Genomic DNA, 23,502 nt, shown 5'->3' on the forward strand with positions numbered 1-23,502 from the left:
TCTCTCTCTCTTTCCTTCTTGGCAATTTTTAGAAACAGTCTCTTGCAAATACGAATCTCTCGTAGCAAATCTCTCGTGCAGCAAATCCAGGATAGATTCCAAGCATTTGTTTTGTTGCTTTCTACCTTGTATCTCGGTCATATATAAGTTCACACGTTTTTATATTCTTTCTTTCAACGCGGCTTTGTCTGAAATTATTCACACAATGTTCTGTATATATTGAACACATATAGAGAGTGTATTGTGTATGCGTTGTGTATATATTTACATTGTTTATTATGCATCTTGTTGGAGAGAGGGTGCGTGTGTTTAGTGGGTGCATCTTTATATCTCGTTACAAACATCAGTTCGCGCTAATTTAATATCTATCTCGAGTCCGCTGTCTTGTTACTGACCTCTTCCTCAGCGGCAGCTTGGGCGGTGCTCGCCGGGAGCGGTTGTTGATGCTGCGCCTGTACGGGGGGAGCGACTCCGCTCCCCGTCGCCGTCGTGACACCTCCGGGGTGCGACAGGGCTGTCTGTTTACCACCACCGTATTTAACGACATCCTGCTGCGGCCCGCTTTGCGATTGCAATTCTGGTCTTCTCAGGTAAACGGCCGCCTCTTTTTTCGGCGGTACCACGGGCTTGTTCGGTGGTACCGGGGGCGGCACACCTCGCGAGATCGGCGGCTTTTTCGCCGGCAGTAAACCACCACCGGCACCGGGTGCTTGAACAGCGGGGCTGACGGCAGAGGGACTCGCAGCAGCCTGACCGACGTGAAAACCGAGCTTCCCCGCTGCTGCTGCGGCGGCTGCTTGCGACGACGTGATAAGCTTAGCCGCAGCGGCGGTATTAACGGGAGCAGGTACAACCGGCTGTCGCTTGTCTACGGCCTGAAGAATTACAACACACAACCATGACCTATTTCTAGAGCTACCAGAGATCTCGACCAAACTTCGCTCGCTCATCAGGAGCGAACATACCATAAACAGAAAACCATAAGGAGAGGGGAGGATGGAAGGAAAAGAACCATACCAAAGAACTAATCCAAAGCAGAGAGAGAGAGAGAGAGAGAGAGAGAGAGAGAGAGAGAGAGAGAGAAAGAATAAGGACGAATATCTACGAAAAAAATGGTCAAGACCAAGTGGAGAAGAAAAAGACGTCGTTATTATTAAGCAACAAACGATTCACAATTCTCGGCGGGGCTGAAATCAAAATTGTGCGTCTACCTCATTTGGGTGCTGTTAATAAATGTATATATACTATATAATTGTGCGAAGATACAGGAACACTTTTTCTTTGTACATTCATAAATCATCAAAAGAGATAAGATGTACTTGAGATACAGTCTGAGTCACGTTAACCGTGGAGTAGATTAGTGAAACGTAATACACATCTTTGAATATAAGATGCAGAAAAATTAATGTGAGAAATGAGTCCTCAGTCCCCGTAGACTGTATCGAAATATTATGTAATAGTTCCTCGAATACATTTACCTGTTTATTAAAATATTTCACAAACCAACTAATCTGATAATATAGTACGCATCAAATAATCGTGTAACGAAGCTCTAAATATAATTTAGTAATAGCGATTATGGAATAGCAATTAGGAAGTCAAGCGTGGATAATTTTTTGGCTCAGAAATAAAGCTCGGAAAACTGAGTTGCATACAATTTTGTTTAATTGTAGGAATCGGTCAATGTACACATGTAAAATGTGATAATAATAATAATAATAATAATAATAATAATAATAATAATCTTATATATACACAAAATTAAAAGTAAGTAATAAAATATAACTCTAGATACCGATAATGTGCTAACTTATAAGATCGAAAGTGTATAATATAATATCGTGACTATATGTCATAAATAAATCGTGAACAAATATATATAATATAATAAAAGAGGGTTTCTCAAAATAATCTGTTTTCGGATATTTATAAAATAATTTCATTCGTATAAAAAAATTTAAAAAGCAATGGTTTTTAAATTTTAGTGCACCATTTGATATGAGTGATAGAAGTAGAAGAAATAAATAAACCAATCAATGCGATAGAAATCTTGTGCATAAAAATATAGAATTATATGTGGAAGCCAATTCCTATGGTGTTATTTAAAAAATAAATGCAAAAATTCTTTTTTTTATATTGTAAATAATTTTTTTAACTAATATTTGCCTAATATATATATATATATATATATATATATATATATATATATATATATATATATATTATCAGAATGTTTCTGTATTATATAAATATTGTATATCATACGATTTAAATAGCATAAAAAACAATCTTCATTATTAGTTAAACACTATAACTGTAAAAGTATACAATAATTTGGCTACCAAAACAAATCTGTCTTGTCAGGAAAAATAATAAATATATATAATGTATATATATTACATCTGCATCTTTTTTTTAAATTAAAAAGCAATTAGCCACATATATGATTCATAATAACTACATAAATTTATTGCAATAAATATATGATTATCGACATATATATTTAAAAGTATTATGATTTAAAAGTATATAAATATTATAAAATGTATAAGACTAGAGGAAAACATAAAGTGATTTATTGTGGATAAATCATTAATAATAATACAAATGCCTTTTTTTATTTCTATTATAAGATAAAGCTCTATTAGTGTGATGTGTAATATATATTTATATATATTACTCATTAAATAAATTTTTTCACACATAATTTGTTTGCGGTTTTCGTAAATTGCAATGTCAAAGATCGAAATAAATCCCAAATTGAGAAAAAAAAAACATCATTAAAGATGCAATATATATATGTATATATATATATATATATAGTTCATCAATTAATCAAAGCTTTAATGTTTATATCAATGGTACACTGCATATTATTTTTTAAAATTAACTTCATACATTTTGAATTATAAAGAGCCTACTTATATTATTAATTACAGTCTTTTTAATATGCATATAAAGTTTTATATCATTTAAGAGAAGACAGATACACCTTATTTTTTTCTTTATTAATTTATAATCTATTTTAACTTGTTATTTCTTTACAACTTATTTTTAAATAATATCTATGACACATGATTTTATATATATATATCAATATATTATTAAATTAAAGCTAATCCCTATTGTTCAAAACACAATACTGACTAAATAGCTGATTTCTATTTCAATGTCAACTAAATTTTTCTATCGTTACAAACATAAATTATTTATAAATTATCATCTTCTCTTATGCCCTCCTTTTCAAGAAAAATATTAGCATAGAGAGCAGTATTTCTTCACGTCCAATATAAAAATATCTGTTGTTATACTTTGCATGTATAAATAGGCTCTGTATAATCTTTAGATTAACGTCGAGTGTGTAGGGAAATGTGGATAGGTTACCTGTGTATCTGGAGGAGCTGTAGACTCTCCACCTACAGATGTTAAATTAGGCGTATAGGCGACCCCACGAAGTGCCTGTCCAGGTGTTACTGATCTAGCAATCCCAGTGGCTAAAAAAATAATTATTATTTAATATATACATAAAATAATTAATTATACATTATTTTAGAATTTAATTCTTGGAGATATATTTTGTAATGAAATTATTATGTAATCATTTATTCATCAATTTAGAATTAAATTTATGCATGCATACAGTTACGTGAATTTATCTCTTACTATATACATACATATGTCACTTATTTGTCATTTATTGTGATGCAAATAATTAAATTTTTGTATACATTGTTTTATATATATTGATGATTAAGATGCTTAAGGAATCTTACTTGGTCCACTGACAGGAACACTGGACACTGTGGCAGTGGGTTGAACAACTTTACTACTAACCATGGGTGTCCCTGTACCCAAGACTGTTCCTTTCACTAGGAAAAACACGAAAGATTATCAGATTCTCTTTCTATTCTATTTATAATTTCAATTAAATGCAAATAAAAGAAAATAAAAGAAAATGATTTAGAAAGTGAAATGAGTATCTTCACATTGGTCATAATATGTTCTATTATTACAAAGATCTTGATATGTATAATTTCTATTTTTATAATATTGCATGCGGAACATACTTGCTTGCGGTGCACTAGCCGGCCTGAGTGTCGGCATGGCGACTAAATTCGCTGGTTTTGCAGGTGGTGGCGGTGGAGTTACACCGACTCCTCTAGCAGGACCACGAGCCTGCGATTCTTTCCACGTGTCCATCTCGGCTCGCAACTTTTCTAATTCCGTCTCAAAGTCTTTCGCTCTCTTTTCCTCTTTTGAAAGGGCTTGCCGATATTGTTGCCTCTCCATGTCGAATTGCGCTAATTGTTTCTCCAATTCCGCTTCCATCTGCAGTGATTTCTTACTCTCTTCCTCGAGGCCTTCGGCCATCGAGTCTATCCTTACCTTCTCTTCGCTGAGAATTTGAGCCAAATCTTCAGATCGTTTCCTCTCCTCGATATACTTCATAATAATCTTTTTTCGTTCCGCCAAGAGAAGCAATACTATTTGCTTTTGCCGACTTTTCTCCTCCTCGAGATGATCGTTAACCTTTTTTAATTCCATTTCTAATCTCTTCTTTTCTTGTTTTTCTAGTTCTAGCTCTTTCTTTAGCCTCGTTCGCTCTTTCTCAAGACCATAGGTGATGTCATCACCTTGAGCAGTATCATGTTCATGTTTCCGCTTCTCCTCCTCTAATTCTTTAATCACCTGAAAAACATTTTCTTGCAATGAAATAATACAACAATTACCAAAAGATAATAACACATTTACTTTCTAACAATATTATATTTGTAATATTTATATATCACATATAATTGCATCTAATAAAAGACATACTGCTCTATGCCTAATTTCAGCATCTCTAAGGACTTTTGTCATCCTACACTGCGCCTTTCTCTGCTGCATCACCAATGCTTCTAGACTAGCTACTTGTTGATCAATTTGATTTCCTTCAACCCCAATAACACCACCTACTATTGCAACATCGCGAGCTAATGCCGCGTGTGGATCTGCAGTACTGGTGAGGTACCGGGAACTTAGAAGATGTTTCATCTTTTCTGACTGGAAGCAAAAATCATAATTTTAACAATAAGGTAGATAAACATCACATAAAATACTATCTGAAAAAATATACGATAAAATTAAAAAGCTTGTGGAATAATAACACGGTTGGTCATGCAAAGAATACTTTTTCAATTTCAGTCATATTGATTTGTTACATCTTTGATTTTTCTTTCCAGATACATAATGCATTAAGAGAGGTTAAAAACTATGCAAAAAAATGTTAAATTTCTTATCAATTATTTATGACATTTTAAATAGCACAGTATATGTATGCATGTGTATCTTAGTACATTTTACTGTCCAAAATCTTACTATAATTACATTTGCAAAATATACTACTATAAAATATGAAAAATATATTTAACAATTTCTTGCAATAAATTATGTCATTCTAATTACTTTTAATGCTGCTATCACAATGTCTCTCGCTTGGAGCTCGCCTTCTAGATGTCCCAGTAACATCAACAAATCAGTTCTGCTCAACTCCTTCTTTGGATTGCGCTGCAAATAAACAAAATCATCCTCAGCTATACCATACTCCAATATTTTTGTAATTATTGCAGTAATAATACCAAAAATGACTGTTTTCCAGCAAGTTACAATTTTACAAATTCAAATTACTAGAAGTAACAATTCCTCTATATTTTTTAATTATTACAATAACGATGCATTTATATATTAAAAAAAATATATTTCTTCTTTGTTTCATTGAAAAATATATAAATATTCAGGATTACAACAGCAGACACAAATATAAAGAACTGTAATGCGTTCTGAAAATTTTCTCAGAAATTAATTCAGCCGTTGCAACAAGAATCCTCCACGATGTAACACAGTAAAATTTAGCGTGTCTTAGCTAGGAAAACACCTTGTGATACTCTATAATGTAACTTATTCAGCTATCAAAGAAATGCAATGGGAAGGAACGTACCTTGAGAGTATTGGAGGAACTCTTGTCCAGCGGCTCAATATTGTTAGCCTGCTGCTGCTGCTGCAGTTGTTGAGATTGCGAGGGCTGAGCGGAAACGGCGACAGTCTGCGTCTTCGTGGCCGCGGTAGTCGGGACAGTGGTGCCAGACGACGGCGCCAACGCCGGCGCCGGTGCCGACGTCGACGGCGGTCCGTTGGCCGTCGTCATCGCCGTCGTGGTGGTGACGTTGACGGTGGTGGTCTGACTCTGCGATGCCATTGTGCCGATCTCTCTATCGAGAGGGTATTTACCTGCGCGTCGACACCGACGATGGTCGGTTTCCTGGGTCGCGGGGAGAAGCTCTCGGGCCTCGCTCTACGGGTACGTCGACACTTCCTTACCCCTCGAGTCTCCAGGGATACGCCGTCACGGCCGTGACCACGGGACGCGCGAGCACCGCCGCCGGACAGCCAGCGGCCCGCAATGATGCTCGCCACATCGTCGGTTCGCGGGACCGACCGTGCTCTACCCTCGTTCCCTCTACCCTCGTGGGTCCTCCGCTCCGGTTTCTCCTCTTCCCGGGTCACGCGTCGTTTCACGGCACGACGAGCACGAGAATTAGCGCGGCGGCATCCGGCGGCTCCGCTACGCTACGCTTGCTCTCGTCTCTCCCTCTTGACAAATCGAGCGCACAAAGCGCAGTTCATGGCACGCACGGCACGGCCAGCGAAAATCTCGATCTCGTCTCTCTTCGTGAGTCGTGAGAGGCGCTCTGATTTAGAATCGATTTAATCATCGAGAGATCGACCTAACCTAGACTTTAGGGGCACAGTCTACTCCGGCGGTATGAAAGATTGATGATGATTTTTAAAAAAGAAAAAAAAAATATTAGAAATATCTGTTTATTTTTATATATTTGTTTAAACAGTACATCGGTATTCTTGGATTTTTTTTGTTCAATACGAGTTTCGCGTAGCGTGTTCAAAAATGTATGATACATTGTAAAATTATTTATTTATTCCATAAAATATATATTTTCGGGATATTGAACTTAATTAGAATTTAAAAAAAATTAATATTTAATATTTTGCTGACCTTTAAAATAATTTCAGCAATATTGAGAATATTATGTAACATTTAAAAAGGACTGCTCTTATTTTTTTCAATTTTTTTTTTCTAACTTTATTCTTTATTTCTTTCATAATAGAATTAGAGAAAAATTGAAAAATCTCAGTATCTTAAAAATATATCCTATGGAATAAAATTAAACGACCAAGTTTTTATATTGTTTATTTTTATAATATTTTATCGATAGTAAATCACAAAATAATTTTCTGCTATTCTATTGTCGATAATAAAATGGAAATCGGAATTTTTTAAATCAAAAATATATAAATCTATTCGTTTTACCTGTACGCTTTTTGCATTCCAAAACAAATATATATAATAATAAAACATCGATGTAAAACAGAGAAAAAAATTAGAAGAAAGTGCAGTTGAAAACAAAGAATATTTCTTACAGCTGTTAACTGTCAAATTATATGCTAACTAATACTAATTGAATAAAAATCTGAATAAAAATGGAATAAAAATTGTTGAGAAGTCCGCGATCTCTTATTTGGAAAAATCTCGCGAATTTTCCCTATCCATGTACATGCACACGCATTCAAACTCGGCACACGCGTGTATACATATATCGGCCCACAAACCCCTATCGGCGTAAAAGTTGCTTACGTCGCGTCGCGTCGCGCTGATATCTCACGTTGTTGCGACGTCGATGACGGGTGGATCTCCTTCTTCGCAGTAAGCACTGTGCATATGGTTCCGTGCGCGTTGGTTATTGCGGATGGTATGTGGAATAAGGTGTACTGCGGAAGCTGGTCTTGATACTACATAAAAGTGTAATCGCAAAATGGGCAACCAGGTGACGCGCCCCGGTATCGCCTCGCACAGGAAGCTGGAGTCCGGCAATCAAACCGTGAATGCCGCTACCAAGAGCGAGCCGGATCACAGCTCGTATACGCAATTCTTTCCGATCGAGAGCCTGGCTAAGGTACTGGCCACACACTCTCGTGATGATTCATTATCTCGTCAAACTCTCCATAATTGACATGAGAACAATTTTTTTTTTTTTTTTTTTTTTTTTCAAGTATGGCAGTACAATTGACTTTGTTGTCAAACAGTTTCCTGCAGTTCGAATTCCTACAGCTGCTTGAAGAGACAGATACTGTGTTAGCTGATTAGGAATATTTTCCCCTATATATACTATTTATATCATACTAATGATATAAATTTGATTCGCAGAAACGTTTTGTACTTTTTTGTGATTATTCTTAATCATGATTTTCTAAATATTTTCAATACTCTTTCTTTTTAAAGTTTGTGATTTTCTAGTCAAATACAGAAATTGATTCAATCATATATTTTATATTCTAGTAATTTGTTATCACGCAGCTAACATGTCTGGTTAATTTTATATGATAAAAATTAAAAATGTATACATATACATTTTTTTGCACATACAATATAGAAACAAATTATATAATCTATATTTAATCTATATAATATATCATAATATATATTTAATCTTATGTAATACTAAATATAAATATATTTTTTGTAGATACTATCACATCTTGCTCATCAAGAAGAACATGTTAATGGCATTACCAAGTCTGTATTTCAAAAGTACTTATTCCCTACTCATCCTGAATTAAGCGAGAAGCTTTTTACTTATTTACACCATAACGCTCAAACTACAACTGCATATATAAGTACGACAGCTTTCAAGCAGCAAGCTGAAAAGTTCCTGTCAGTAATGAATGATCAAGCTATATTAGAAAATTACATAAAAATGTATTCCAATATAAAAGATGGAGGCAATGTTACTCCTGACACACTGAGAGCGTTATTAATGTGCTGCTATCAACTGGCGATGGAAAACAATAGCACCAGCATGTGCCTTCACTCGGAGCAAATAATAAACGCAGTCGTTATTTCGTGTGTTAGTAAATTAATTCATTTTAATGAAATATATAACTAAAGTTTAATTACTATATATAAGTATTTATAAAAGTACAAGTATTTAAATTGATACGTTCAAAATTGAAATGAATAACTTTTGTACTATATACTGATATATAATTAGAGCTTTAATTATTTTACAGTTCCATGGTAAAACTAGTTTATCCACGAATTATGTGACCAATTGGATTGGGCAACATTGTCCACGCATGGTACACGGCCTACAGCGATATGTGGTACACGTATTGACAACTGCTTATCGCAATGGTAAAGCACTTTTGTCAAAAGAACAACCGCAACCTCCTATCGAGATACCGACGCCCGTGTTAGATCAATCAAACTTAGAATTTCCTCAAACAAACTTATTGCCTATAAGCTATGTCTGGTTGTTGTCGTGCACATTGCCACAGTGTTACCTCCAGGTATGTTATAGAATAATCGATAGATGTAAATGCATAATGATTATGTACTATCTAAAATATTTAAGATTAATTATTGTTGTCCATTTATTATAATCAAAATCTATCACTGTATAGATAGTTGAACTTTTGTATATGTCTGCATGGTATGTGTGTATATAGACCAACGATTCACCGAAGGATATAACTCACGCTTTGATAGCCAAAAGAACAGGCAGTATTTGTCCAAGGCATTGGGCGTTACTGTACAATAGCGGAGAGCACGGCGCCGGAGCTAATCGCTTCCTTCACCATGTATTAGGTTACAGAGGTCCTACTTTGCTAATTATAAGAGCCGCTAGCGTAGAGAGGGACGAGGAATGTCCAACATTTTGCGTATGCTCGGCTGTCGAGTGGCGGGAGAGTCATCTCTACTGGGGCGATGAAGACTCAATGGGCATTCAGTTGACTCCGTCCTATAAAATTATAGAGAAAGGTGCGAAGATACTATATCTGAACACAAATATCAGGGGCTACCCGCATGGTTTGCGACTCGGTAGCGATCCGCGTTCGCCGTTTATCAGTATCGACGAATCATTCCATTCAGTGTGTATTGCTGGCGCGCCTTATCGTATCGCCAGCTTGGAAGTCTGGGGTTGCGGCGATACAAGGCTGAGGTAACATTTTTTTTATTATAAGTGAATTTTGTTTATAAAACTGATGTGTAAGAATATGATGCTATTGATACATTTGCAGAGAGAAACAATTGGAGATTAAAAAGTGGCAGGTAAAGGAAGCGGAGAAACAGAGAGTTGTGAAATTAAGCGCCAGCGATTGGCTGGATCATCCCGATCGTTACTTACTGGAGTTGGCTGGTAGGGCCTCTTACAACGAATCCAATAAATAATTAGAGCGAGCGAGAGAGGAATACGCTTAACTCTGCTCATATTATTTTATTTTGTACATATGTATATAGTATTAAAAAAGAGAGATATTATTGAAATTTCTCTGTACTTATATGGCGCACGTTAAAAACGTGTGTATGAATTGTGATTATGTGACTTGTACGAAATACAAGGGACTTATGCTTGACGTACTTAAGCACAAGTGCCAAGGTTTGTAACAATGTCTATTTTTTTAAATAATTTCCTCATGCTGTATACTATTAAATTAAAAGTTACTAATGAAATTTATCTTCTACATTATTATACAAACAAAAAGAACATGTATACATTAGATTAAAAAAAATATATATATTTTTTTTGTACAAAATCACACACGTTTCTCAATACATAGTTGAAAACTTTTTGATAATTGTACTTTTGTACGATTGTGCTTTATCATATACTTTAAATATTGAAAAATTTAATTTACTTATTATTAGTCTATTTTTTATTGTTCAATGACATCCTTTAATTATTCTTTTACTTCGTTATCATTATTGATATTGTCAATTCTAGAAATGAGACTTTTCCAGTCAAAGTCTTCTTCGCCATTGTGTAAACTTATCACATTCTTCTGATTAATGACGTCAAACAGATTTCTGAATGGCGTATATCTTGTCAAAGTGACTTTATCAGTGATTATAATCAGCTTATGTCTTGCGCGTGTGATAGCTACTGTCAAACGTCGCTGATCGTCTAATATCTCAAATTCTTTCTTCGTGTCGTATTCGATACTCTTTGTACATGAATATAATATAACGTCCTTATCGCGTCCCTGGTACTGATCCACAGTGTTTACTTCCACTTCTTTGTCTATTATCTTTTTCAGTAAATTTATCTGAGCGTTATAAGGTGCGACGACTCCTATATTTCTACCGCACACACCTGCCTGAGTGAGTACTTGGACGAGACGTAAGATGATAGCTGCTTCCCAAACATTCGAACACACCTGATCGTTTCTTTCGCCAAATTCCACATTTAACTTGTAAGTGCTACCAGTATCAAGTACCATCACCGAGTCATCTAAATTTTTAGAGAGTACTCTTCTTATCCATTTTTCGCAAGATGAAAGACTTTGTTCCATGTTGACACCAGTTAAAGTTGCATTTTCCACTTGCTTGTTGCCCGACGCCAACTTGCCGCGGTATGTCACGTCGTTAGCCAATCTCATGATTCTCCCGTTCATTCTGTACTGTTTCGACAGATTGACGGTGTTGTTGTCGCTATCGAGCCTGACGAACAGGGACTCGTCCCCACCGAGTCTCGCGACCGTTTTGTTCCTGACAATAGGCGGCAGCTGATCCGGATCTCCGACGAGGACAAACTTGCGCGCGCTGTACAACGGACGCAGCACCGTGGGTTGCATGATCTGCGCGCTCTCGTCCACTACGCATACGTCGAAGGTGCGCCTCCTGAGAAGAGCGTGGTACGCGCCGTAACAGGTCACGCCAACGATCTGTTTGCCATTGTAAAGTGTCTCCAAGCTCTCCGGCGAGTTGCAACTTGCTAATGCATACTCCTCGCTCTTGCACGTCAACAGTGGATGTATCTTCTTTGTTGAGCCCAAGCGCAGGAAATCAATGTTACGTTCCAGTAATTTTAACAGAACGTTGTCAACTGCGCTGTGCGTGTTCGCAGTGATCAAAACGCTGGATCCCAATGCTTGGAGTAGCTCTATCAATGCCACTAACGTTTGCGTCTTCCCTGTGCCTGGCATGCCCTTTATCAAAACATATTCGTTGGCGGCCAGCGCCTTCAGCACGGCTCTTTGTTGATTCTCGTTGAGGTCGCTTATTATTTTTGCGCTAGCCGACACGACTGAACGAGGTAACTTCTCTGCAAACGTAGCTGGTGTCCTATCGATGACGATACGTCGAAGTCTGACGCTAGTCTCTTCATTGCCCAACAGACCCGCTACATTCGCATAATTGAACGTGGACAGACTCGTGGAAGAGTATTTATCAATGTGAAACGTAGAATGCGCGTTTTGTCGCGTAATATCCTTATCCAGCAGGACTGCGACAGTGTCATGCAAAATATATATTATATGTCCGGCGGCTATATTAACTCGCGCGTCTGTGCTAATGATAACATAATCATTCTCGGCGAGCGCACTGCTGAACGTGCCGTTCTCAATAGTCTCGCCTTTAATATTGACACGCGCAAACTTATGTCGATACTTATCTTCTTCCTCTACTACTTTGCCAACAATCTTCAAGTTACAGATGCATGTTCCTCTCGCTTCTCTCTTTTCCGCACTCATCGTCCATATATTACTTAAGTTGCTGTTACTGTTTTCATAAATTTCCTCCAGATGCAATAACGCGATCCACTTCATAATATAATCCAAGTGACTAGATTCAAAATCATTCAGCAATTTCTTCATCGGCTCCATTAGTGGATGTGATGCAGACAAATTCGTGTTTGGATCCCTCGTTAGATACGTGCAACATAGAGTCTGATAGGGACACCTGGCACATGCACGATGATTTATCGGTTCCGGCAATTCCATCGCCTTTAAATCCGACTGCGAACTTATGTTGTGAAAGTCTTCAGGCTTTTTAGAAAAATAATGCACCAAAGCATTTCGCAGTAATATTAAATCTCTTTTCTCGTGATGACTGCTTTTAATTTCTTGCATCGAGTTTTCTTTCAGGTACAATAAAAGACCAGTATCGATATCCTGATCTCTGAAGCCCATCATCATAAGATAGAGAATAACTTGGCCCTTATGCTCAAGCGAGTAAGAAGCTTTTCCAGTTTTCACTTCCAAAGGCATGATTTTTCTTTTCGAATTGATATTCACCTCTGCTGTCACGTCTATTCTTCCTTTTATTCCTAATTTCGGTATGTAAACGTTCTCCTCGATATCCTGTATGTTACAGATACTCCCCTGAAAGTTATCCTTTAAGTCACTTATGCGTTGTTGTTTGTTACTTTTGATATAATGCTGAATAAACTCGAAAATTCTCGGTGCAAAATCCATCATGCGTTTACGACAATCTACGAGCGACAATTCCGACGCGTAGAGATAATCTATCGTGTCTTTCGATTGTAACATATCGTCAAGAAGCTTAATTACGTCGGACAGCGCGTAGATATTTTCTCGTAGCGCCTTTTGTAGCCACTGATGAACCAAAGAGCCTACAGTCATCACAGAATAATCAGCATCCAAACTTGGCAGCGACTCTATCCTTCTAAACTTGTCGGTCAACACCGCTCGTCTATTGCAAAATAAACCGCCTGTTATTGTTGTGCCTGATATTAATATATCAGGCTGCGTAACGAGAAAACCATTATTGTTATCAATAATCCATCGCTGTGAATCTTTCTTAGCCTGAATCGTGACAATATCATCAATTTTCACTTGCACATCTTTCCAAAATCCTGAACATGCAACACTATCAGTATTTTCAGATTCTATGTGTTGTACTGTTACAATAGTAATTCTTGGTTCATGTTTAATATCAATTATTTTACATCTTTGCAAGATAGTGAAATTGATCTCCACATGACATTCTTGATCGAAGAAACTATCAAATTCATCTCCATTCATCGTAGAGAAGTCCTGAAACGATTCCATTTCCTTCAAATTGTGTAATTGAATTTCTTCACAGGTAGGCATTTCAGTGAGTGAGGACGACTTTAAAACAGTGGTATTTAGATCTTGCGTCTCTTTAAGAACATGACTATTATTATCCACGAGTTTTGAAATATTTGTATTTCTAACATTTACAGAATTCTGTGATGTATTTATCTTCAGTTTGGTTTTCAATATACTTACTTTTTTATTAATTTTTTCAAACGGGGCATTATCACAAAGTACTTTATTTTCTACAAAATTATTATATGTATTTTCTAAATCTTTTGTTACAGATAATACTGAATCTTCATGCAATGTAACATTTTCTGTCTTTGTAACATAATGTTCCTTCAATATATTGTTACTTGCATTACATTTTTTCTTAATGCTTATACATGATTCTTCTTCAGATATATCCTCTTTTTCTTTTCTTTTTTTTACAACTGGGACTTGAGGTAAGTTTGAATTCGATGCCTCAGATTTTGGAATTTTTGTAAAAAACGATGATATTTTTGTCTGAGATTTTTCAACATTATCATAAGCAGGTATCTGAAAATTAAGATAAGCTTTAGTAATATTTTATCACATAATCAATTTTTAAAATACTTTTTTAATATATTAATATATCTAAATCTTTTATTATATAACTGTGTATTAATATTATTAAAAATTTATACTAGAATTTAAAAGCAAAAGTAAATTATCTTGTAATTTATTTATTGTACAAAAACAATATATAGGTAGCATTAATGATTGCAGATGTGTTCCAAAAATTAATAACAATGTAATATACATGTGTAACATTTATATATATATTACCTTCCTCTGTGACAATTGACGTTTCTTCATGTTTACATGCAATGTATGTCTTTAAATCTTATATTGTATTACATTTATATATATCATAAATCGTATCAGAGAAATTAATAAGAGAAAAAATTATGACAGTCTTATAGAAATTATTCCCGCGCAAACATCTCGCACGAGTGTCGCCATTTTAAAAGACACGTTTCACAAATAACTATATAGATAGACGTACTTGACTAGAAAAGCAATCCCTACGTAAAAGCATTGACAAAATACTGTTAAAGACGACCAACCATAGGTAAATTTTTGTCGATCAAGTAAGCTCGATGAGCCCGGAGATAATTAAAGAACGATGACATTACCAACTGTTTTAATTGTATCATAAAATAAAAAACATGTTTTTTATCATATCAAAATGTCACATTATTATCGATATTGTAAAAGATTTTACAAATTTTACAATAAAATCTACAATAAAATCTACAATAAAATACAATTTAATCTACAATATACGATAAAATTAATCATAAAATATATAATTATCTATAATAAAAGAACTGTAAAAAATAATAAAATAAAAAGTATTATTGCTATAAAGAAAAAATAAATTATGATTTAATAAAGAAAATGTTTTATAAATTATTTATATTCATACACTGCCACATATGTGTATTAGATGTATCACATATGTCACTATATTATATATATAACTATTATATAATTATTATATATATTATACATATATTTATATAAATATATTAACTATGTAAAATAAAGAAAATAATAATACACTACTATATAAATAATATAAAACATAATGACATAAACAAATTAATAAAAAAATTAATTTTGTATAAATATAAAATGTTTTATTATGAATTTTGAACATTTATTTTTTTATTATTTTTACTTTATGGATAAAAAAAATTTTCATATTTTAAATTGTTATATTTTTGATTCCGGATAACACCTTACAAGTTATAAAAAAAACTTAACATTTGACGAGCTAAAACTAATATATTTCAAAAAATATCACGATTTTTTGTATGCCATTTTTTTTATACTATATACATATATGTATAGTATCAAATATACTAGAATAATGGATACATGTGATATAAAAGTAGTTAATTATATTTTACGTTTTAGTATAAGTATATGTATATATAATATTTTATTTTTTTATATATGCACTTATTGTATTTAATAATATTGATTATCTCTTGCTTACAAGCACATTAAAAAAAATAATAATGATATGAAAAATAATATCAAATTTAAATGTGTACATCGAAATAAAATTAATGTTACATAATTATATTTTACCTAATTAGATTTTTCAAATAAAATCTTACAATAATTACATTTTGCAAAACAAAATCTTGTAAATTAAAAAAAAATGTGAATAGATGCAAACTTGATAATTAAACGCATTTAATAGTGTAAATATCTAAAAGCTATTTGCATACACAGATTCATTTATGCAATTTATCTTACTCTATCAAGATCCAAACAAATTTTGACAAATAAAGTTAATTCAGGAATTAAAGCAACCACACTATTTTACATATATTTAATAATTCAAACAATTCTTGTAATTTAAAAATATTTAGAAAATTTCTTTATTTAAAAAAATTTTTTAATATTTATACTAACTTATTATATTACGTACTATTCTTTACAGTCATCATAAATTTAATAAAAACTCCCGCAGATACACAAATTACTTTCTGTCCGATTTCGCTTTTGTCTTTATTTAAAATCTTATTTATTGATGTGTGATAAATGCGAGTCATCATTAAACAAAAATCAATCATAACTACAATCGTTTATAAACATTTTCCAAAATATTTTTGTTTTTATTTTTATTTATACATAGTGATATTTTAATTTTAACGTACCCTCCGCAGCATGATGAATCTTTTAAGATCCAGTCAACTTTTTGATTGATACATTTTAGAACAATTAGTACATAGCGTACTTCGGTATCTTCTTCTAAATAAATTTGTTGATACTAATTGTAAAATTACGTATAAAGATAATGTACAATTGTTTATTTCATAGTAAGAATAATTTAAAATTATAGTTTGGATTTTTAACTACCCAAATTGCAGATTTCTACAAATTAAAAATTTTGATTGTTTTTGTATTTTATATTTCGTTAATTCTTCTTTCGAAAGGAGGCACAGACACTTTTAACAAATTATAAAGAGTCATTCAACAACTCGTATCACTCAAAAATAGCTTTTACGTCTACTTTTTCGTATGCTTGATGTAGCTAGTATCAAATATTTTATGTATTAATTTCAATAAAAATAAACTGAAATAGTGATTAAATCTACTATAAAAATAATTTTATTATTTTGTTCTCATATGACTTGATTTTTTTCTTACAAAAATCTTTATTTTTAAGTATTCAAATAATTCATCTTTTTGAAGTCAACATTATACACTATTTTTTCACGTTTCACATTTTTCACTATTTTTTCACTTAAATTGGCATAATAAGACAAATCAACAATATCTTCCGGCTTTTTCGATAATTTATTCCAAGATAGGTGTGATATGAGAGTATGTTTGGCTTCTCCGCTTTGCATCACAAATGTACCACCCAAGCCTACGAAAACAAATATGAACAAATATTTATTTGTTATACAAAAAATAGAAAAAGCTAGATTATTGCATTTTTATGTTAATTTTTCTTAACAGCAAGCTCTAATATAAATAAGTATTCATATATTTTTTATGAGATTTAGTTGTTGTAGAACTGATAAAAATAAAGGCTTTCTTAAACACGCTAATTCGCGACAAAATTCAAGATAAAATTCTATTTATAAATGGTTATGTGTTATGTAATACAGAAACCTTTTTTGTTTTGATAATATAATCTAAGTACATATAAATTAATATATATTAATACAATATGTATATGTACAAATAAATAAATGAATATATATATATATATATATATATATATATATATATATATTAAAATATATAGGATATATTAATACATATGAGGCATAAATTTATACAAATAGAATCAAATTTGGAATTTTGTCGCAAATCTTAAAATGTCTACAGAGAGTTTAAGAAATATATACTTTTTGTAAATGTTTTTCTATTTATTTAATAATAGGAACAATCATCTAAATAATATCTAATATATTTGATTTTGACTAAATAATGTCAAAATAATTAAAAATGTAATAAAATATAACAGAAAAAGAAAAACATGCATTAGATACGCTAAAACTTTTATGTATTATATATACAAAAAGACTACTAAAATGTTTTGCTAACAATAAGACTAAAGAGTCATTATTTTGTAATGAGCAAACAAAATAAAATTACTTTAACTCCATTTGGTAAAAACTCATCGATTATTATTTAAAATACTATAAGAATATGTACGTTTTTAAACATGTAAAATATAAATTATTGAAATAAAACTTGAAAATTTGGCTGATTGTACAGAAATAAAAGATATGTTTTCTAAATTTATTTAGCTTTCTCCGCATGCATCCAATTGTCCACATATTATTATTTATTAACTATATGTTTATAAATATATATAACAATTAATCTTAAATCTTTTTATTATTATTAAACATATATATATATATATATATATATATGTTTAGTTTGAAATACACACATATATATATATATATATATAAACAAATTTTGCGCAGAATGCAATATCTGCAATGTACATATATATATCTATATCTGTAATATAATAAAATTAAAAATAAAAATTAGGAATCTTGAAAAAATAATTATGTTAAAACTTATTTAAAATTCACATTTAACAAGATGATATAAATATTGTATTAAATACATCATTTCAAACTAAACATATTTTATATAAAATAACCTTTTTTGTTAAGGAAGAGTCTAGAAAGAAAAGTGGAAGAAAAATTGTAAGATGTGTGGAAAAAAGAAAAAAAACGTGAAAACATATATGAAAGAAATGTAGAATAAAAAGCGAATCAAAAGAGAAAAAAAGTTGAAGAGAGACAGGTGGGAAGATAAAGGTATTGGGAACGAATAAAATAAAGAGAATAAAATTAGAAAAATGGACAAGAAAAATAAAAAAAAAAAGAAATAAAAAAGGAAGAGAAGGAAGAGAAAGAAATAGATAAAGAAAATTGAAGAGAAAAGAACAGTAAAAAAGAAACAAACAATGAAATAGTAAAGTAAAATAGAAATTAAAGTCCTCTCTGATAAAATGTGTAATAATATATTAGTATAGACGTATATGTATGTGTGTATAATAAGGGAGACTAATTAAAAGATAAAAGAATATTTTAATTTGTAAAAAATATATGTTAAAAAATAAAGTTGGAAATAAGTCAATTAAAATAATCAGTTAAGCATAAGTTTAAATTTAAGCTAGATTTAAGGTCAATATATTGTCTGCATATAAGAATCTATATAAAATGTAAATTATTTTTAATAAATTTAATAAATTTAATAAAAAAAAAATATAAATTAATAGGAAAAATAATTGCAATCCATCAGAAATCAATTCAATAAATTCTGTACTGTTTTGTTCGATATCATGTTTTTCTGATTATTAAATAAAAAAAAATATTTTAATTAAGAGTAGAATAGCATAGCAGAATAACATGTTTTATTTTTACTTTTAGTTGTTTTGTGACATTTGCGCATCATAAAAGTCAGCGAAAAAATATTTTTTAATATTTAAGTTTCTTTGTATGTAATTATGTTCCTTACTATGTTACTTACCAACCAATTGAGGATTAGGAGTATCAAAGGAGTATCTTCTAAGTGTATGCTGCATTGCCTTTAAAAAGTCATAACTAATATTGTTTTTAACATGCACTTTAAGAACCTTTCCCGGTTTTCCTTCGTTGATAAAAAAGTTGCCAAGGCAAACAAAAGTGGAACTATTAGGTTCTATTGTACAATCGTTTGTTTTTGGATGCATAAAAGCCAGGCGATTTTGGGTTTTGAGTTCCACAAAGTTTTTAGTTGCTTGTGAATATGAGAATGATGCATTCATAAACAGCTATGGCAGAAATAATGTTCGTGTAAATACAAAATAATAAAATATTTACATCTTAAAAATAGCACTTTAGTAGTTTAAAATTAAAATAAATAAATAAATATTAAACCAAAGAAACGATATCTAGTAATAAGGCATTAATATTTCTTTGCATGAAAATTATGATAATATGTATATACTTATACAATATATATATATATATACTTCGCCGTATGTATCATTATCTGAACGTCGTACAGTAGTACTTGCTCCGATGACAAAGGCATTATTGTGGTTATCATAAATTTTTTTTAAAACGTTTTTGACATTTTACTCATACTTCTGCAGTTGTGTACCATCAACTTCCAAAAGTACAGCATTACCACATAATCCTGTAATTATCTTACAATTAGTGTACAATCTTGGAACATTTTAGTCTGAAAATTTGGAAAAGACGACTTTTTACACATTTTTAAAATATTTAAAATTATCTTAAAAACAGGCTTCTATAAAATTTTCTCGATTTATGAAAATAAGGTAAATATAATCTGTTGCCTAACATGATGTATATCAATGCGTATTATCATAATGTGTATCTATTTCGAATCATCTTTGTCCTTGACTCAACTGTTAAGCAAACACTTATAAAAACTGTAATTTCAAACAAAAGATTGAAAACTAAACTTACTAACAGGCAATGAACAGAAATTGATTATAATAATTAAATCACAACATCTATACAAGTTTAGAGAAGAGAATCTAATGTACGTCGGAACAAATTTGTACGTAAATTGCAAATTGTGCAAAATAAACATTTTAAATTTACCATATCGGCTTAATATCTTTAACTACGAGTTAAAAATATTAAATTCATATTTTTTATGTTATATTTATACTTAAATATAAGTGTGTTTTTCTGAAAATTACTCTTGTTCTGATTAATGATGCCTCAAAAAATATTGACTGGTGTCAAACTTTTCCTACATATAAATCATACATATCTATGTATCCAAATTCAAATTATTACATTTTTAAATTATTTTCTTACGTTATTATTGTTACTGTAAACAAAATTTTTTTATTAGAAAATATTACACATGTGACACTAAAAATACATTTATAAAATTTTTAATATTGGTTTTATTTTAATTTGAATCATATAATTATATTTTTAATCGATTAGAGCCTTTATAATTTAATTGCTTCAAATAAAAGGAAAATTGTTAAAGTCACATAAACCGTGACATGTGTTACTTAAGTATTTTAATCAAAATCATAAAAGATGATTATTTATTTTGTTCTATGTAAATTCATGAAATTTTTTTAAATAATTACATTTTGTGCAGAATACTAAGATAATGAAGTTTTTGGTTTATATATTTGTATATGTATACTTGCTAAAAAATGTAATAAATTTTTGTTACCTGGTGTGGCAAGATTAAAAGGTTCTATAGTCAGATCCGGACAATTTTCCCATGTAACTGTGGCCTCTTTGTAATGGTCCCGAAGTCCATCTTGTAGACCTTACAAATAATATATAAATACATAATTATATAATATACATGTAACAAATATAAAAATAGTCATATTTTAACGAATTAAATGACTAAGATTATATATTTACGTGTAGCAAGATTTTCATTTTCAGGTACAAATAAATTCGTGCTTTCTACATTATATCGCTCACCAGAAGACATAATATCGTTTACATCTGCAAACGCGTGTATAATATTGCCTTTATAAAGCACAAATTAATAATTTTACCGAGTAGACAGATGATTCTTCTTAACGTTGTCGTATACGTGTACACGTGATCGAGTATCAATATGAAGTATTTATATGATGTAAACGAAGAATAAAGGTCGTGTGTTTTATATCTTACCTGACATATTATAATAACAAGTTATAATAGCAAACAACTTATAATAGCAAAATGTAAACAAATAGAAGACCATAGCAGTTATGAAGAAAGAGGTGATAGCAAATCAAAATTATTTCATAAGAATTTGAAAAATATTTTTACTAGCCAAAAATACGTTATTTTGTAAAAATTTACGTAATGCATTTTTAATAAAATAAAGATATCCAAAATAAATTGATCTATTAGCCAATTTGTGAATGAATGATCAATGTGCGGAATTTAATAGTGCGAAATTTAAAGTCAAAGGCACAGTAATAAGCGATGATCGTTCCTATTTTTATTGATATTATTTTATCAAAAGCATAGTTACAGACGCTATGTGGTATTTCACGCTGCATACACACACATAACAAAAAGAATTTAAAATTTTCGATAACAATTGTACTATTATCGATTAAAATTTATTTATTGAATAAAAAACAATAATTATTTTACATATATTCTTTTAAAATAATAATTATTATTTTCTTTTAAAATAATAACTGTTGATTTATTAATCAAGTAACTAATCAGCTGGAAAGAAATAGTTATTACGCAAATAAAAATGTGAAAAAGTAAAGATTTATTAATAATAATTTTAATAATAATTATTATTTTAAGAAAATAATAATCATTATTGTTAATTTATACACACACTTTCTAATTTCTCGCATTATATTTCTTACTTGAAATTTCTAATTTGACAAAATATATTATTTTTTAAAAATCTTAAATTCTTATTATGTAATTAAGATAGATAAACTTATTTTACTAATATATACCAATATAAAAATATATCATTATAGCAGTAATAAGTATTACTAAATAACGCTCAATCCTGGTAAAGAAGCTGTCTTTACTTTTTCAGATTTTTATTTGCGCGTAATAACTATTTCTTTGCAGCCTATTACTTGATTAATAAATTAATTTTATTTGAGTCAAGACGAACATATATATATATATTTGTATATAAATTACACTTTACTTTCTAAAAAAAGTTTTTTTTAAAGATATATATTGTTTTTTGTATAAAATATTTTATTTCTAACATACACACGCATCACTTTTCCAAAATATATCTTTTATATGTGGAAATGTACGTAATTTAGATTATTTGGTTTTGTATAGTCCCCTGTGGATTAAAAATTTGTATTAATTCTTGTTCTTATATAATTAACCTAACAACAAAATTGTTCATAGTAAATTTGAATTGTAGGATACGTACTCGAATACTCGTACGTATTCGAATATCGCGCATATCTTTAATTTCTTTTTTAAAAACCTCCAAAAGCATTCATCGAACAAATTTATAACATATATCTTTACTAATGCAATTATAGTTTTCTTGTATGTAAAAAGAACTACTAGATTATTGTTTTAATTAGGTCATTAATGATTTAATGCATCTTCACGATATTTACTCCTTTAAATTCTGAAACAATCAAGTTTATTTCAAATATAACATCGCATTCTTCTAGAATACAATATTGCCATCATATTACTTTTGTTAAAAATAAATTGTAATTAAAAATGTATTATTGAATAGAATAATTTTTATTGCGTTAACATAAACAAACATACTGTCGTACAAACTGTACACTTTAGCAAGTTATTTCTTTTTTACTATATGACAAAATCAAAATAAAACGACACAAACAAGATGAAATTATTTATTAATAATAATACCATTTATTTACATAATAAGTATAAATATATATCAAAACTCAATGTCAAGCATATCAATAATACTTCACATTATACAAAGAATATTTAATATATAAAAGTTATAAGTATACATACAAGAAACAGATATTTAGATAAAAATGATTAAAACAAATAAAAATGAATATAATATAATTTTCATTTTATTAAAACA

The 23,502-nt window shown here is 30.8% G+C and overlaps 4 protein-coding genes across 6 annotated transcripts; 1 reads left to right on the forward strand and 3 right to left on the reverse strand.

Annotated features, from left to right (window-relative positions):
* Naus (cortactin binding protein N-terminal like nausicaa) lies at positions 1 to 6,755 on the reverse strand. Its single transcript, XM_072888597.1, has 7 exons — positions 5,978 to 6,755; positions 5,446 to 5,547; positions 4,819 to 5,043; positions 4,068 to 4,689; positions 3,774 to 3,869; positions 3,385 to 3,494; positions 1 to 875 (listed from the first exon to the last, which is right to left on the reverse strand). Exons 1-7 carry the CDS (start codon positions 6,233 to 6,235, stop codon positions 366 to 368), a joined length of 1,923 nt encoding a protein of 640 aa, XP_072744698.1. The 5' UTR covers positions 6,236 to 6,755; the 3' UTR covers positions 1 to 365.
* An 819-nt stretch (positions 6,756 to 7,574) lies between these two features.
* LOC140663969 (uncharacterized) lies at positions 7,575 to 10,504 on the forward strand. Its single transcript, XM_072888598.1, has 5 exons — positions 7,575 to 8,009; positions 8,580 to 8,960; positions 9,124 to 9,402; positions 9,562 to 10,055; positions 10,135 to 10,504. The coding sequence occupies exons 1-5, from the start codon at positions 7,869 to 7,871 to the stop codon at positions 10,283 to 10,285; spliced, it is 1,446 nt and encodes a 481-aa protein (XP_072744699.1). The 5' UTR covers positions 7,575 to 7,868; the 3' UTR covers positions 10,286 to 10,504.
* A 143-nt stretch (positions 10,505 to 10,647) lies between these two features.
* Positions 10,648 to 15,044, reverse strand: Dna2 (DNA replication helicase/nuclease 2). The gene is made up of 2 exons (XM_072888596.1): positions 14,725 to 15,044; positions 10,648 to 14,454 (listed from the first exon to the last, which is right to left on the reverse strand). The coding sequence occupies exons 1-2, from the start codon at positions 14,752 to 14,754 to the stop codon at positions 10,795 to 10,797; spliced, it is 3,690 nt and encodes a 1,229-aa protein (XP_072744697.1). The 5' UTR covers positions 14,755 to 15,044; the 3' UTR covers positions 10,648 to 10,794.
* Positions 15,045 to 16,157: 1,113 nt separating this feature from the next.
* On the reverse strand, positions 16,158 to 21,604 carry LOC140663842 (ester hydrolase C11orf54 homolog). Of its 3 annotated transcripts, XR_012046343.1 has the most exons (6): positions 21,351 to 21,602; positions 21,151 to 21,249; positions 20,775 to 20,787; positions 19,952 to 20,118; positions 19,468 to 19,750; positions 16,159 to 17,329 (listed from the first exon to the last, which is right to left on the reverse strand). XR_012046343.1 is itself a non-coding variant. In XM_072888344.1 (5 exons), exons 1-3 carry the CDS (start codon positions 21,421 to 21,423, stop codon positions 20,057 to 20,059), a joined length of 234 nt encoding a protein of 77 aa, XP_072744445.1. In that variant the 5' UTR covers positions 21,424 to 21,595; the 3' UTR covers positions 16,164 to 17,329; positions 19,468 to 19,750; positions 19,952 to 20,056. The 3 variants fall into 3 exon arrangements, 1 of the variants encoding a protein (XP_072744445.1); XR_012046342.1 differs by lacking the exon at positions 20,775 to 20,787 and having other exon boundaries at positions 16,158 to 17,329; positions 19,952 to 20,163; positions 21,351 to 21,604; XM_072888344.1 differs by lacking the exon at positions 20,775 to 20,787 and having other exon boundaries at positions 16,164 to 17,329; positions 21,351 to 21,595.
* Positions 21,605 to 23,502: the final 1,898 nt, after the last annotated feature.

The sequence above is a fragment of the Anoplolepis gracilipes genome, chromosome 3 (genome assembly GCF_047496725.1).
Source record: "Anoplolepis gracilipes chromosome 3, ASM4749672v1, whole genome shotgun sequence".
Lineage (NCBI taxonomy): Eukaryota > Metazoa > Arthropoda > Insecta > Hymenoptera > Formicidae > Anoplolepis > Anoplolepis gracilipes.